Source organism: Theropithecus gelada, chromosome 8, assembly GCF_003255815.1.
Source record: "Theropithecus gelada isolate Dixy chromosome 8, Tgel_1.0, whole genome shotgun sequence".
Taxonomy (NCBI): Eukaryota; Metazoa; Chordata; class Mammalia; order Primates; family Cercopithecidae; genus Theropithecus; species Theropithecus gelada.
Window position 1 is genome coordinate 106620430 of NC_037676.1, and position 18084 is coordinate 106638513.

At 41.9% G+C, this 18084-nt stretch overlaps 1 protein-coding gene across 1 annotated transcript in view; it reads right to left on the minus strand.

Moving 5' to 3' along the window:
- Nucleotides 1–10632: 10632 nt before the first annotated feature.
- Nucleotides 10633–18084, minus strand: part of DPYS (dihydropyrimidinase) — an 87668-nt gene continuing 80216 nt past the window's right edge. Inside the window, exons 9-10 of the mRNA XM_025394391.1 lie at nucleotides 12386–12516; nucleotides 10633–11037 (exon numbers count right to left, since the gene is read on the minus strand). Of these exons, the coding sequence (XP_025250176.1) occupies nucleotides 12400–12516 (117 nt within the window). The 3' untranslated portion in view covers nucleotides 10633–11037; nucleotides 12386–12399. The remainder of the gene's footprint in view (nucleotides 11038–12385; nucleotides 12517–18084) is intronic.

An 18084-nucleotide genomic window follows, 5' to 3' on the forward strand; every position in this document is an offset into this window, starting at 1 on the left:
AATAATATTTCACTGCATGGATATACCACATTTTGTTTATCTAGCTGACAATAGATGGACAGTTTTTGTTGTCTCCGCATTTTGGCTATTATGGATAATGTTATCAACATTCGTGTATGGATGTTTGTTAGAATGCCTGTTTTCAGTTCTTTTGGGAATGTCCCTAGGACTGGAATTGCTGGGTCACGTGGTAGTTCTGTTACGCTGATGGAGGAACCACCCAACTAACTTCCACTGCTGTGCCTATTCTTTGTCTGGCATCACCTCAGGCACTGGGATGCAACAATGAGTAAGACATGATCTCTGCCTGGTTGAATTCATAACCCAGCTGGGGAGACTGGCACGTGGTAGGGGCAATTACACGAGTGTGTAACTGTTGACTTTGTTTGCTCAAACCCAACCCTTTAAGAGGCTCTGTCAAGGCAAAGACTCTGATGGGAACAGTACTATGGGATATTAGAACTCCAGTCTCTTGCAGAATATCTGTGGCCAATGGAACTCAGAATATATACCATGTCCCATAGAAGCTGAGGAAAGACTGTGACACAGTCAAGAATTGCTTTGGGGCTTGGAATTGGCATAGAAACAGGGAACAAAAGGTAGCACCATTGATTTATTACAAAGCATACTTGTAGGCAGAAGAGAGGAAGGCACTAGGAATAGTCATTGTTAACTAAGTGCTTATCAAGTGTCAGATGCTGTTCAAAATACTTTCATTTAAGCCTCATGAGAATTCAGTGAAGTAGATGAAATACCAGCATTTTAGAGGTAATGACATGGAGCCACAGGGTTTCAGTGGCTTGTTCCAGATCACATAGGATGGGGCTGTGTGATTGACTGGAGAGTTAGCAATCTCTGACCATTTGCTTCTGGTCAACCAGGTGAGTGGGGAGAAGGTAGAGGAGTTGAGAGAAGCAAATGGGTGTGGTTGGTGAGAGGATTGAACTGACATAACTGGGGTACACACGGGTTCAAGAGTTTCAATTATCCTAGATTGGACTGTCGTTTTGTGGTCATTAGACTGAAATTGATTTTTAAATGCCAGAACATTCTCTTGCCACTTAAACATGATCATCAGAGCCATGGGATCTGGCCAAGATTTAACCTGAGAGAAAGAGAGAGGGCAGGCGAGAGGGGAAAGAATGAATGCACAGAATAGATTTGAAGGGACCATAGGAGAAAGTTAAGTAGAAAAAAGTTACTTTATGATTGTCAAACCCTGCTCATGCACAAAGGGGTGATTTACATTCTGGGAGCCTTACATATAACCAGGAAGAATGAAAGAGTCAGCATATATTTGCTGGGGAATTGAATGAATGATGTGCACAGTACTCAAAGGTGCAGGTACATCTCAGGGAAGAGACACGGTGCCAGAACTTGACACTATTTCACATTTTAAATTGTATTTAGTTATCTGTACCTGCCTCATTTCAGAAAAGATTGGAAAGTGCCATCTCACATCATCTTCACTTCATTGCTTGGTGTTGTATTTCTAGATTAGAAAACAGGAGCACATTCAGTGGCAAAATTCATGGGATTCTATTACGGGCCTGGTAAACTGGGAACTTTTACATTAATCACATCTGCAGAATTAGGTGCTCCTGCTCAGAAAATGCAGTTTCCAGTCAAGAAGAATTCACTTTCATATCTCGTTACTTAATAAATTAAAAGTCTTCCCCACTTGCGGTGTTGAATCTTATGATTATCCATAGGGCTGCTATTTTCAGGTGACTTACTAGCTGTGACTTCAAGAAATAAGCTCCCTGGTAGAAACAATGAGAGCTGATTTCTATGAGCACCTACTGTGTGCTGCTGCTGTGCTGGGTGAATTCTTTACACTATCTTATTTAATCTTGAGGTGGATGCTACGATGATTCCAGCTTACAGGTAAGGAAATGGAAGCGTATTCTCTCTATTTGGAGAAGACTCACAAATTTAATCTTGGACTCAGCTTTCTCCTCTGTGTGTTCAACACCTTCTTTGTTCTCTCTGCTTGGATATCTCACAGGCATCTCAAATATAATGTGTCTAAAACCCGGCCTCTGATCTGTCTCCTGAAGCTGGTCTTGTTTTCTTTGAGAATGGCAGTAACATCCATCCAGTTTCAAAAGCCAAGAAAAGAGGAGTCATCTTTGGTTCCCTTTTCTTGCTGACCTAGTCCTTTACGGTTTTTTGTTGTTGTTGTTGTTGTTGTTGTTGTTTTGGTCAATGTAACCAATGAAATGTTCCTCAAATGTCCCACTTTTCATCTCTACCACCACCACTACCACCACCCTTGTGCAAATTATCACCATCTCTGGCTTAGACACCTGCAACGGCCTCCTTTCTGGCCTGTAGGTTTCCATTCTGGTCCTCTCCATTTCATCCTTTGTGCTATAGCTCCAGTGATCCTTACGGAATGCTGTTCTGATCAGATCAGAACTCTGCCTAAGACCCTTCAAAGGCTTCCTATTGCTCTTAGGATGAAGAAAAACTGTCCTGGTTCCTCTAGGATCATCTTTGTCTTTCTCAGGCTTTCTCAGTCTCTCTCTTTCTCAATCTTAATCTCTCTCTGTCTCATCTTTCTCTTTCATTTTCCCCCACTGCGCCCACCCCATACTTTAGCCTTCATTTTTTACTGACCCTTCCAGGTCTTCACCCTCCCCAGCTCCAGCTGCACACATGGCTCTCTGCAGGAAGCCTTTCCTTCCCTCCTTTGCCTGGTTATCTCCTACCCATTCATCAGGTCTCAGCTCTTACATCACTTCCTCAGGGAAGCCCTCCCTGACCACTCCCCAAATCACCAAATCTTTTCTTTCGGGTTCTTGTTTCACTGCATTCCCCTTCTTTGTAGCACTACAGTTATATATTTATGCTGGCTTGTGATCAATGTCTGTTTTTCCCAGGAGAGCAGAAACAATTTTTTTTTAATTCACAATTTTATCACTGGTGTCAATACCCGGCACATAATGTATACTCAATAAATACTAGTTGTCTAAGGGCAAGAGCTCGCAGTGAATAGCGGAGTGAGGAAGGCAGCTCAGTGTCATATATCCTCTGAGCCTCCCTTTCCTCATCTGTGACATGAAACTAAAAGCTCTTTCTGTCCCTAAGTTTCTGTCTTGCTCTTATTTCTCATCTGAATAAAGTTTAAGTCTGAACTATGTTTGGATATAATGAAGACTTCATCCAGCAAACAACTCTCTCTCTCTATTATAATACTAGTTTTGAGGAATAAACACTTTCAGTTTAAGTTTGGTTTTTGTGAAAACAAAGTTCCAAAACATTTATATCTTTAGAAGAGTGTTGCAGAAGTGTTTTATTCCAATGATTGTTGACATCTCATTCAGCAGTAATTAACTCAAATAATATATTTGGGGAGACTGGAAGTCTTATAGTTTAATTGGCTCATGAGAAAACTGGAAAAGAAAACAGCAAGGTCTATTTCTTAAGTGGTTTCATAAATTACCTGAGGAACAAGATTGTGCTTCGGTGCACCTCAATGGTTAAAATAAGAAATCACTCTTTTTTTTTTTTTTTGAGATGGAGTCTCGCTTTGTTGCCCAGGCTGGAGTGCAGTGGTGTGATTGTAGCTCTCTGCAGCTCTCAACACCACATCTAGCTAATTTTTGTATTTTTAGTAGAGATGGGGTTTTGCCATGTTGGCCAGGCTGGTCTCAAACTCCTGGCCTCAAGTAATTCACCTGCCTCAGCCTCTCAAAGTGCTGGGATTACAGGCATAAGCCACTGTGCCCAGGCAGAAATCACTCTTTAAGCCAGTGTATTAGTCCTTTCTCATGCTGCTAATAAAGACATACCCGAGACTGGGTAATTTATAAAGGAAAGAGATTTAATTGATTCACAGTTCTGCAGGGCTGGACAGGCCTCAGAAGACTTAGCAATCGTAGTGGAGGGAGAAACAAACACATACTTTTTCACATGGTGACAGCAAGGAGAAGTGCCAAGCAAAACGGGGGAAAGCCCCTTATAAGACCATCGGATTTCGTGAGAACTCACTCATTGTCATGAGAACAGCACGAGGGTAACCACCCCCATGATTCAATTACCTCCCACCACACATGGGGATTATGAGAACTACAATCCAAGATGAGATTTGGTGGGGACACAGTCAAACCATATCAATCAGGGAACCCACAAAAGTAAACAGGAGGGCAATAGTCTATCGCTATTGGCTGAAGAGTTTGTTTTGTCTTTCAGTTTTAGTGTTGTAATTGTAGTATTGAGCAGCAGTGGCCATCAGGTGTAACTCAGAGGAGACTGGAAGTTTCTAAGATGACATCAGATGGTTTCGTCCTGCTTTGATGTAGAGCAATAAGGCAGTCAAGCTCAAAGAAATAATAGTAGCTGTCATTGATTGAGGGCTCACTTCGTGGTCAGGGCAATGTTAATTGCTTAAGTCTTAGTTAATTCTCCCTCAAAACCAGGAGTAGGTATTATTATTGCCCCATTTTACAGATGAGACTCGTGAGGCTGAGCAAATTTAAGTAATTTGCCTAAGTTACACAAGTGGTAAGTGACAGAGGGAAGTTTTGAATCCAGTCAGTTTGATTCTAGATTTTGTGCTCTGCACCCTTCCCTACACCGCCAGTCGCACCTCCTCCCACGGAGGTGAAGACCGGGAAGCTGAGAGGGGAGCTGTAACTTGCACGAGCCCCACAGGCAAATGGTGCAGAGCCGGGGCTAATGCCGGGTTTCTGTAGTCAAGCCCACTCTGCATCATGGGAAGTGCCCCTGGCAGAGGCGCTGATGGGCATGGGACAGCCCAGGAACAGCGTGTCCTCATTGACTCTGCTTCAAGTTCAGTTTCCGGATGACTGAAGGGCCGGCGTGACCAGGCCCCCACTGGTCTGTAGCACTTTCTCGGCAGCCGAGCGACCCCCACCAGGAGAAGCAGCCCACTCAGAGGCCCTTGGCACCATGGGTCTCTCCCACCCACCGCTCGCCAGCCTCCGTTTCCCACCTGTGCTCTTGACTTTGGTTTCAAAAGGGAAAAACATCAAATTTGGATTCAATTCTCTTAAATAAGATGTTTAAAAGAAAACAAAACAACCAACCTTCAGGCTGCTCCAAGAGAGACGTCCGTACTGAATGCTAGATATCTCATAAGGAATCAAGTCTGAGTCCATGATAACTGCCACTGATTTCAGAAAATCATTTCTTATGCTTTGGCTTTTTATGTATTAGTAATTGGAGAAAGTTTTTAGCAAGACTGTAGAGATGAGATGATACACTTTAGTGATATTGGCTTGGAAACTGTTTACTGAAAAGACTTAATACAGCTTGGAAACTCCTTTCCGTGTCATCCTGTGTAGCCTGAAAAGTTACAGTTAAAGGACCTCTCCGTGCCTCAGTTTCACCATGTATAAAGTGAGAATAATCTCAGTGCTTGCCTCATGTTGTTGGTGGAAGGATCATGTGAACTAATGTTTGTAGAGGGTTTGGGGCTCATTAGGTGAGCCCTTAATAACTGTGAGTTCCTGATATTTTCTCCTGGGCTCTAATGATGTTCAGGTTCTTTTTTCTTCTGAGTTCTAATGATGTACATCATTCAGGAGAGGGTTATTTCCAAAGTCTTGACTAACAGATACATTAGAGGGGTGATGTAAAGTCAAATGGACCAGAATTCATCTCCTGGGCCACCCACTGACCTGCTGAGTGCCTCTGGGCAGTTACTCAACCTCTCTCAGCCTTCATTTTCTCATCTGTTAAATAATAATAATATAAAATAATAATAATTTGTTAATATTAATAAAATAATAATGATTATTAATAATATTGATGAAATAGTAATATAATATATAATAAACAATATAAACATAATATATAATATATAATAATATAATATATAATAAATAGAATAATAATATAATAAATAATATATACTATATTATTTATATTATATATAGTAATATATTATAATAATATATATTATTATATAATAAATAATATTGTATAATAATATATTAAATATTATATAATGTATAATAATATCATTTATATTATAATATAATATTTAATAATATTATATAATATATTATAATATATTAATAATTAGTTATATTATTATACAATATATAATTAATAATTATATTATATAATATATAAAATAGATAATAGATAATACAACACATTATATATATAAATATATAATAAAATAATAGTAATAATATTGCCCTCATAGAGCTGCAGAGACAATTAAATGATGGCATCTATACAGACCTTAGCACAAGTGTGGGCACCTAATAAGGGCCTAATAAATATTATCATTAAGACTCTATTGAGCACATTTATAAGTTTTATTAAAGAAAAAGCTAAGGTCCTATGTGCTTGTGAAGACTGCATCCTGTCAAAAGGCAAAAAAACCACAAAAACTGACAAACAAACAAAAATATAAACCACTGCTTGAAAACACCCTGAATGCTTTTTCACTCCCGCAGCTGGTTGTGCAAGCTCGCCTAAGCCCACAGTCTCAGAAGGCCACTCCCCAGTGCCATTTATATTTTTACAATCACCATTAACACTAGGATGGCTCTTAAGACAAATGGAGTCCTGACCCCTGGACACAAATAATGATTTGTAGTAGTGCTACTTTTCTTTCATGAATTATTCCTCTCCTCCTCCTCTGTCATCTTCTGTTCCCAAGGTTAATTCATTCCCTCATTAAGGATTTACTGAGCACTTCTCTGTGCCACTCCCTGTGCAAGGCATTTGAGGACCAGTGGCAGCCAAACTAAGGAGTTTGCTTCTGTGTTTTATAAACAGTTGGTGTTTAATAAATGATGGACGCTCTGTGTTTCTTTTTTTTTTTAATTTTAACTTGTCCACATATATTCTCCAAAACGAAGTAAAGGGAGAAAGTGCATTTGACAAAAATAAACCTAATTAAATATTTGCCTTCAGGGGGCTCTGTATTGGATACATGGGAATGAAAAGAGTGGCAGTCGTAGTAGGGCAAGAGAAGGAGACAAGGCTGAATCTGTGGGAGAGCTGGGGCTTTGCATGTGCCATCCCAATGTGTCCTTTCAACCATCCCGTGAAAAAGAGGTATGATTAATTACTCTTACTTTTTCAATAGAGAAACTGAGGCTCAGGAAGTTTGCCTATCTTGCTTAACTGGCTCTTGTGACTTTAAAGCCTCTGACAAGTTCTTAATCATTCCCCTGTAGGATACTGCACCATGTATAGAGAGAAAGGAGAGAAAACGGCCTGCTGTAGTTGGCCTGGATGCTGACACTGGGACCTGCTGCACCTGCACGGGTCACTTGAGAGTGAGGCTCTACCCATTCCCCTATTTCAGTCTGCACTCCTACTCAGACAGCTCACAATGCCAGCGCCTGGGACCAGGCCCACTGACCCTCTCCAGGCCCGCCTGACGCCCTCACCCTGTGCCTGGGCTCACTCATCCTTCCCATTCTTGGCTTCCGTGCTTCTGCAGCTGCCAAAGGAGTTGGAACTACAAAGCATGGTGAAATTCCCCACAGAAGGAGAACAGTTGACTTTGGCAGTCTCTGGGTAGCACATCATTTATTAACTCACTGCATGGTTGTTAACACAGTTATCATAGCTAGCACTGTTGACCATACAGTCTCGGCCTCATAATCTTCACGGCGTCCATGTGTATTGGGCAGATACCCTTATCATTCTCCTCTTACAAATGAAAAAATGGAGGCTTAGAAAGATCAATTAATTTACACAATGAAAAGGAGCTCAGCCTCATTAGCGCTCAGGAAATGCAAATTCAAACTTCAATAAGATCCCTTTTACATGGATCTGAATGGCAAAATTAGTAAATTGGACAATATCTGATATTGATGAGAATGTGGAGCAACAGAAACTTGTACACTCTCTTAATGAGGGCATAACTCACCACTTTGGAGGACAATTTGCCAGTATTTAAGTCAGGTGAGAAAGGGCCCACCTTAGGATTCACCAGTCCCACTCCCCTGTGCTAAAGGCATGTGCCCTGGAGGAGCTGTCACACATGTCCATGAGGAAATCTGCACAGAATTGCCTATGACAGTGTTGTTTGTGATAGCAAAGAATGGAAACAATCTAAATGTCTTTTAAACAAGAGAATGCCTAAATAGATTGCGGTGTGGTTATTACCATGCAATCCTACACAGCAATACAGTAAATAACCAGAACTAGGCCTATGAAAACAACTCCCAAACATGTTGACCACAAAAAAGCAGGAATCAAGACAATACATACTATGTTGTGCTTTTGTAAGATTTCACCACATGCAACAGCAGTCCCCAACCTTTTCAGCAACAGGGACTGGTTTCATGGAAGACAATTTTTCCACAGACTGGGGGTTGGGAGGGATGGTTTCTGGATAAAACTGTCCCACTTCAGATCATCGGGCATTAGATTCTCATAAGGAGCACATAACCTAGATTCTTGCAAGCACAGTTCACAATAGGGTTCGCCCTGTGAGAATCTAATGCTGCCGCTGATCTGACGGAGGTGGAGCTCAGGCAGCAATGCTTGTCCGCTGCTCACCTCCTGCTGTGCACCAGTTCATGGCCCAAGGGTTGGAGACCCCTGACATACAAAACAATGCTTAGAAATATGTACATACATAGCAAAGGTATAGGCTGGGTGCAGTGGCTTATGCCTGTAATCCCAGCACTTTGGGAGGCCAAGGCAGGCGGATCACTTGAGGTCAGGAGTTTGAGACCAGCCTGACCAACATGGTGAAATCCCATCTCTACTAAAAATACAAAAATTAGCTGGGTGTGTTGTGGGGAGCCTGTAGTCCCAGTTACTCAGGAGGCTGAGGCATGAGAATCACTTGAACCTAGGATGTGGAAGTTGCAGTGAGCTGAGATCAAGTCAGTGCACTCAAGCCTGGGTGACAGGGCGACTCTGTCTCAAAAAAAAGAAAAAGGTATAAATGATGGACACTGGAATAAAACAGCAGATCAGGACACTGGTTACCCTGGGGAAGGAAGGGGCAAACCATAGGGAGACAAACACAGGGGACTTCAACCGTATTGCTGAAGTTTTATTTTCCACACTGGGTGATAGGTTCAGAGATGTGGTTGTGTTAATTTTGATGCCTTTTGTATGTTTCAATAATCTCGTATTTCAGTTTTAAAAATTTCTCAAGGCCTCATCGTTAGTCAATAGAGGAGCCAAGTTTAGGGTCCACCATGAACACATGGTTCCCTCCCAATCCATCACAATACCTAGCGGAGGAGGGAGGCAATGGAAGGGGAATATGGAAAAGGAATGTTACTCATTCCACCTATTCTTTCTGCAGACCTTAAAAATGCAATTGGTTAATGACAAATCTTTCACTGCATAGTGAGGCAGCCTTGAAAACTATGGTATTAAATATTAATAGCTTGAATTATGTTTTTCTGTTGCTTTGTATTATTATTTAGACCTATCTTTGCATAAAAATATTGCAACAAAATCTAATAAAAGCAACAAAGGGATTTCCACATTCATTTCAAATGTCTTTATTGATGCAGAATCCTATAGCTATTTCATTCTCCCACACAGATCTATCAAATAGATAATGACCTGCGCTCTCCATTTAAAGCAGCCTTACACTAAAATGTTCTACAAAGTTTGTCCCTATTTTGTTGAGAGTTCTCACTAAATTTATGAATTTGAGAACTGAACAGGAACTCCTTCACTTCCTCCCTTATCTGAATATTAATAAATATCCATTGAATACCCATCAATTGCATGGTAGTCTGCTAGATGCTGCTGAAATAGTAGTGAGCCAGACAGGCCCTGTCCTGAAGAAGCTTTCAGTTTCCTAGAGGAGACAGACAAGTAGAACAGGTGTTATAAGGCAACAAGATAAGGCATGGTGATGGGTGTATGCTTGGCCTCCTACGGAGGAGCATGTCAGATCTGGGTAAGACTCTTAGTGGGGTGCTATTTCAGCTGAATACCAAAGGATGAGTGGGAATTGACTTCGGGGTAAGAAAGCAATTTATATATTCCTTTTGAGAGGATTCAGTAGTCTTATTGTAGACTTCCCATTGTCAACCGAAGTAGAAGAGAGAAATAAATATTTTAAAGTATCTCTTAACCTGAGAAAAAAGAGCTGTAGTTTGATTGAAACAGAAGGATTTTCTTCAGGTGCAGCTCACTGTCCTTTCTCTGTGTGCTCAAAACAAATCACAATTGGGTAAACTGAATTTCTACTACCCTTTGTTAAATGTACAAATATACTCCTAAGTGAGTATGTTGGGGGCAGATGCACCTGCAAGGAGAGCATAATCACCCCAATTTTATTCCCTGTTTTAAAAATCCTGCTTGACCTAGTTACCCAGGAGAAGAAATCTAATCTTAGCTTCTCTGCACACACAGAAGGATCATACCATAGACTAGGAAGTGTAGGGGAAGGAAGGTATTAACGTAGCATCTTTCAGCCATGCTGATTCCATTTAATTCCCTCAAATCCCACATTCATCATTGTGATTGGATAATTTGCCTTGGACTTATTTTAAACTTGAGCATCTAATTTGATTAGGTGGGATTTTCTGAGACTAGATTTCCAAAAGTTGCTGAAGAGACATGGCCAGGAACTCATGCTCTCAAATGAAAACCAACCTCCTAGAATCTCAATCCCACTAGATAGAAGGAGACACAAATAAATCAGATAAGATGTAAAACGAAGATCTCAATGTTTATTAATTACAATAAAAAGTAAAATCACAGAGCTTTTTTAAAACTAATGTAACCATTTTTTTAAAAATGAAACTATTTAAACAAGAAAATGATTTTTAAAAATTCTAAGAACTCTAGTACAAGCAAAGATGACATTTTAAAGTATCATCAATGAATTTCCACACAGCTTTTCCATCACAACAATATACATTTATACCTTCAATCTTATGCAGCAACAAAGACACAGTGAGAAAGACAGCAATTGCTTCTGAAAGAAAATCAAAGAAGTCTAGAGCGGTGATTTTTTTCTAAAGGATCCCAGGGAGTCGAATAAGGCCTGCTTCTCCATGGGTTGACAACGTTTGGCTGTGAAAGGAATGGCAGCCTCCTTTCCTCTGATTTTACCTTTGAAGAGAATGAAAGGAACTCACTGTAACATTCTCCCTCACAAAGAGATGCAGAATTCAAACCGAGCCCCCAAGAAATGCTATAATCAAAGTAAACACTAATCCTGCTCCTATAAATGTCATTAATAGCATGTTACAGCATTCAATCGCATTTCTTTCTCTTACTAATCTTTCCCTGAATTTTTAACAAAATCATCCTGGATTAGAAGAATAATTCTGGTAGTCTGAAAATGACAAAAAGGTTGAGACCTTGGGCTAGATAGTCTTGTTAAACACACACCGTTCAATAATGAAAGAACATGGCATGTAGCACAGACGGCTTTGCCATTCAAGCCCTCATTATCCAAATCCCTGCAGGAACAGGATTTATGCAGGGAACAAGAGGTTGTCAAAATGTGAAAAGGTGCAGTGCTTCAGTATGTAGAAAGCCAGACCGTTGTCAAACTGTGCCTCTCATTAACACAAATGTCTAACCAGGTCCATTAGGTCAACCTCTGGGGTTAAGTCTTGTGCAGATGGCCACATGTTGAAATGTCTGAAAACATATCACACATAAAAAAAAAAAAAAAAAATTAAGAGTCTAGCAAAATTGCAAAACTGGCAAAACATGTAGATTTCATGAAGTTAGTGGAAGTGATATTAGGGAGATGCTAAAATTACAGCAAAGCCACTGTTAAATGGGGATCTGAGAGAGCAGGACCAGAAGACAACTGAAGAAAGAAAATTGACAAGGATGATGATACTAGACACTTCAGAAAAGAAAGATCAGCCTGTCAAAAGACAGAGAAAACTGATGAAGTGCTCAAATACTTTTGCAAAAATGACTGTATCTGTAATATTATTTCCAGAACTAATTGTGAAATAATCAGATACTATCGAAGAATTTTCCTGGAGGATTATACCCCCTAAAGCAACATTTTATTCATTTTTCATTTATTCTAAATTGTAGAATACCGTTGTATTTACAATATGAATATTCGTTTCACCAGATAAGGTCCTAATCCATTTGTAAATTTTGACCATGAGATTGTACTCCCTGTCTTAAGTAGTTCCCTCTGTATGTTATCAGCCTCCTTACTGCATCTTGCTCATAGTTGATTCCCCAAGGCTGTATTGAATGTTTCCTAACATCTCAAAGAATGACTCTCTAGCAAGCCCAAGGCCTACTACAATCTGGAAACCTTATCTAAATGCTTTGCTTTGATCAGTCGTCCCTGGGCTCAATTGTCCTTGAGTCTTAGATCACTGTGAAGCATCTGACCTTGGTCTCTTCAACTCTTATGAGGAGAGATGCTAATTTCAAATGCTCTCATGCAGGAAGACTTTTCTTGTCCACAGTCCCTTACCAACAGCACACACTTCAGGGTTGGGCCTGTTTCCTGGTCTCCACTGTGGCATCTTTTTTTGTCACTCTGGATTTCAGTGTGGCGACTTCTCCCTTATAGGGTGCACGCTCCACGGGGGTAGGTGTGCAAGTCTGAAAAAGAACATTTCATTTCTCTTTTGTGGTTTATTTTCTTGAGTTCAAAGTTAAGTGTAGCTCCCTTTAATAATTGTGAGAGCAAAAAAACCATCTTGTAAATTTATCACATGCCTCCCCATCCCCTTGGCCTTTCAAAGAAATTCCTGGCAACCTTGAGAATCTGGATTGTACCACTTTTTGTGGGTACTAATCTGCAACAGACAGAGGCCCAGGGACACTCACTGGGGCCTCTGCCATATCCTCATGCCCTTCTGAGTCCCACAACTGTCTCCTACTGTCCTTTCCAACATCCGACCTTTTCTTCTAGCTCCAATCCTACTTGCCTGAGTTTGCAGTGCTTCTTTGTACCTCTCCTAACACTCAGAGCAGTTGCTTCAGGTTCTAGCAATTGTGTGTGCTTTCCCCTTTCCTGACTGTCTCTGTGCATTATGAATTGTCCACAGAATCTCACCTCGTTGGTGACCGACTATGCAGCAGAACCCTCTGCTAGATTCAGCTAGAGCTGTCAGTGCTTGAGCAGAGTTTTGAAATCACACACACACACACACACACACAGATAACAAATTACTGTGGGTCTCATCTTGACCACCAAAACTAATACATTGTAGTGATCAACAGTGTGACCTTTGAAGTGAGACAGATCTCAGTTAGAATTCTCCATTTGCCATTTACTACGTGTAGGAAACTGACAAGTTAATGAATGCCTCCAGGCCTACTTCCTCATCCATGAAATGGGGGAAATAAACCTATCTCTCAGATAGCTGAGAATTTCCAGAGCCAAGCATTTTCTTCATTCATTCCGCAGATATTCACTGAGCTCACACAGCCCCAGAGAGTATGCCAAACACCAAGGATCCAACACAGAACAAGGCCCTGCAGCCACAGAACTTGAAGCCCAGCACCAGGTGGGCAACTGAGTGCTCAGGAAATGGGGGAACCCCTGCCCTTCCCTCAACAGGCTGCCCACTTTCTGTATCTGTCTAAATGCTTTGCTGGACTTCCATTTTGGCTCACTAGCTACTCAGTCCTTGATCCCTGTCGTCATCTTGAGGAACACAGACACCAGGAAATGAAGCGCCACCCTCCCGTTTCTACCACCTTGGAGCACCACATCTGAAACCTTAAACTCACCTAATACCCCACTCTCTGGCCGCATCCTCCCTTTCAGGTCCTTGGTCCCTGTTTTTTTTTGTTTTTTTCCCTCTCCTGGCTTTACTTTCCAAGCCAGACTGCATGAATATCACTTAAACCTGGGGTGACTGTACAATTTATCATCCAAAGTAGGACACTTCTGAACATGAAAAGGGCACTAAACATAATTAACATAAGTATAATCCAGGCCCATCCGAGCAAACCAAGATTTATGTCCTTCTTTCAGCTCGTTCCTGCCTATCACCTAGAGGGCTTGCCTCCTCTATGCTCCTCTTGGCATTCATACTCAGCAAAGCCTATGGCATTCAAAGCCTATTGATTTCAGTTCAATCTTCAGGCTCTTCTGCAGTGAGCGCCTCTGGAGCATGTGACCTAAGTGAGCAGACTTTTGTGCTGCCTACTGTGTGCTGTATAGCCCTCCTCAGATCCCACTCCGTCTCCCTCTTCCTACACTACTTCCTTGAACCTACACTACTTGGGATTTTCAGCTGTTCATTTTTTGTCTGTCCTGGACTCCTTCTTGGGAACTGACTGCCCATGCCGGTGACTCAGGTGGGGCCATCACACACAGGGCCTGTCCTCTTCACTCAGGGCTGGGTTTGCTCTACAGGCTGCTCCATCACCTAGAGGATGCTTCCCCAGAACCCAGCTTGCAGGCTCTGGGAACATGCACCACCCACTCCAGGCACATCAGAATCCTTCCTGGTAGCTCCTGGTCAGGGCCATGCTTTTGCATGGGCTAGGCTGCCGCTCTCACTGTTGTGTAATTATCTGACTTCTCTTTTATTATTCAGCTCAGCTAATCATCAGTTTAGGAAACTTTGGCCCTCTGGGCCCTATGCACTATCTTGCTTACCCCAGGTTTCTGGAATAATCTGTACACTTGTCAGTCTCCCCCAGCAGACAGAGGGCTGGTGTGCTACTCTCCTTCTCCATAACAAGCACTCAATAGATATGGGTAGAAGGGATTTTGGGGGAGGGAGGTATGAAGGGGGCTTCCCATCTAAGCCTGCTTTCTTCTTTTTGTGGTTTGGCCTGGCCTGGGCTGACTCAGTTTCTGTCATGCTCTTTTGTTGTGCTGCATCATTTATCTGTTCTCCAGGCTGTACTCTTCTTTTCTTTCTTTTTTTTTTTTTTTCTGTTTTTGAGATAGAGTTTCACTCCGTCACCCAAGCTGGAGCACAGTGGCACGATCTCGGCTCACTACAAACTCCACCTCCTACATGCACACGATTCTTATATCTCAGTCTCCCAGGTAGCTGGAATTACAGGTGCACAGCACCACGGCCAGCTAATTTTTGTATTTTTAGTAGAGACAGGGTTTCGCCACTTTGGCCAGGCTGGTCTTGATGACTTGACCTCAAGTCATCCACTTGCCTCAGTCTCCCAAAGTGCTGGGATTACAGGCGTGAGCCACTGAGCCTGGCCTGGGCTGTAATTTTTCTGTGGCCGGCTGCCTACAAACTGCTTTCTGGCTGTTCAGTCATGGAGCCAGTCATGTCTGGCTTGTCACCCTGGTCACGCTGACCATCACACGTCTCTGACCCAACTGGCCGGGTCTAACCTGCATACCGTCTCTCTCTTGCCTGCCTCTGAGGCTCTGGGTGGGCCAGGTCTGCTTTCCTCTCAGAATAGCCGTGGATGGGAGCCACGCCTGCGTGCACGGCCACCTCCGAAACAAGCAGCCGCCTGTCAGGAGTCTTGTGCTGCCTCACACTCCACAGTCTTTCCCTTTGATAGATAAGTTAACAGAAATCAAAGACAACTTAAGTTCTAGTCTCAAGCCTCTCAGCCCTTTTAACCCTTTAATATTTGCTCATCCTTAGAAGTGGGTCACATAAGCTCTATGATGGCTAGATTCATGCCTTCTTCATCTTTGTGCTGTCTGTCGCTCCTGGCATTGTTCTCTGGGCATGTTTTAGGACATCACTAGATGTTCACTGTGACAAAATGGAAAAGTGATGGCACTCCTTCTGCAGAATCTGAAACCGTCACTGTTGTTATTCAAAAGTTCAGCTGCACATTTGTTTTCTAAGTAGACTTAACCTCCAACACTTAGCAATGCTTGTCTTATTCCTTCTCTAACGACAATGGCAAACCTCTGTCTGAAGTATGAACTGCCCAGCCTGACACAGACCCCAGCATATGGCAGAGCCATTGCTTAATGCATGTACTTGACACTAGCAGTCAGGGTAAAAATAAAGTGAGCCTCTTTCTCTGGCATCCTAGATGAGTATGGTGATAATAAAGACTCCATCGCTATTCTCCTGGCCAAAAGCATACCTAATTCTTAGAGGACATTTATGCAGCATAAAACACAGAAAAAAACCAGGATGAAGCAACAGAGTATTCTGGATTGAACAAAGACAGCAGGTTTCTCTTCTCGCCTTCTGGGACTCCATGTTCTCCTGATGGTCTTCCTGCCTCACTGGTCAGCCTTCTCAGGCTCCACTGATGCTTGCTCTTCTCCTCCACCTCTGAAGGTTGGTGGGCCCAGAGCTCTGTTGTAAGCCCACTTTCTTCTCTAATATAGTCTCCTTGGTGACCTTAGACTCGCGGTTTTAAATCTATATGTTATGATTCCCACATTTTATCTCCAGCTTTGATGTCTCTTGAGCTCCAGACTCCTTTATCTCCTTTGTGCTCATTGGCTACAGCACAAAGAGGTGTAAAATTGTCTCAAACACAACTAGAACATAAGCACCATGAACCACAGTTGAAACAAGTAGAATGTAAGCTCTTTGTGATCAGACTGGCTGTCTTATTAATGCCTATATCCTCAGGATCTGGAATAGTGGCTGGTGCTCCACAAACATTTGTTAAATGAAGGGAGATTTCTTGACTATAGGACCTCTTGAAATTTTTGATGATATTGGGCAATTGTATCACCTGAGGGTAACATAATCTAAAATTATTTGACAGCTTTCTCAAGGAATACTTCAAGAGACTCAAGTCCTGAGAACACACCATTGGAAGGCTAATCTGATTATGGGTTTTTTTTTTTCCCCCTAGTACATGCTGGTCAAGATTAGATGATCACACCTTGACAGCAATTCTTTCCATCTTGATGGTATCACAATCAAATAAAATGACTTGAGGGTAAAACCATGAGTGGCTGTTGCTGTGGTTTGAATGTTTGTCCCCTCTCAAACTCATGTTAAAATTGAATTGCCATTGTAACAGTATTAAGAGGTGAGACTTTTAATAGATGGTTAGGCCATGAGGATTCTGCCTTTATGAATGGATTAATGCTGTTATCTTGGGAGTGGATTCCTTATCAAATGACAAGTTTGGTCCCTTTGGCTCTCCCCCTTCTCCTCTCTTTGCCCTTCTGCCATGTGATGCCTTCCTCGGTGGGATGACACAGCAAGAAGGCCCTCTCTAGATGCCAGCTCCTCACTCTTGGACTTCACAGCCTCCTGAAATGTGAGCTAATAAATGTCTGTTCATTATAAATTAACCAGCCACAGATATTCTGTTATAGCAGCACGCACAAAATATAAGTAATACAGAAGACATAAGTGGCATCTCGCCTAGCAGGACATTGGTGGGTAAATGAGAATTGAACTTGAGTTCTCGGTATCTGATGATACTTGTCATTGTGACAAATTAATAGAGAGATGGAAATGATAATTATATAATTTGTGGTTCTATAAATAAACATTAATTCCAATTATCATTACACTTTCATAATTGCAGAAATGCTTTTTGGTTAGGTAAACAAGGAAAAACGAAGACATAAGTTGATAGTAAATTTAGTCATATTGGGCTCAGCATGATGTCTCACACCTCTAATCCCAGCACTTGGGAAGGCTGAGACGGGCTGATCACTTGAGGTCAGGAGTTCAAGACCAGCCTGGCCAACATGGTGAAACCCCATCTCTACTAAAAATACAAAAATTATCCAGGTGTGGTGGCCTACGCCTGTAGTCCCAGCTACTCGGGAGGCTAAGGCAGGAGAATTTCTTGAACTCAGGAGGTGAAGACTGCAGTGAGCCGAGATCATGCCACTGCACTCTAATCTGGGCAACTGAGTGAGACTCTGTCTAAAAAAAAAAAAGAAAAGAGAAAGTTAATCATATTGACTGCTGAGGATGGAATGTGCTGGGATGCTAGATTTTCTTTTTTTTTTTTTTCTTTTTTTTTTTTTTTTTGAGAAAGAGCCTCACTCTGTTACTCAGGCTAGAGTACAGTGGTGCAATCTCAGCTCACTATAACCTCCACCTTCTGGGTTCAAATGATTCTGCTGCCTCAGCCTCCCAAGAAGCTGGGATTACAGACATGCACCACCACTCCCGGCTAATTTCTGCATTTTTAGTTAGAGAGGGGGATTCACCATGTTGGCCAGGCTAGTCTTGAACTCCCGACCTCAGGTGATCCACCCACCTCAGCATCCCAAAGTGCTGGGAT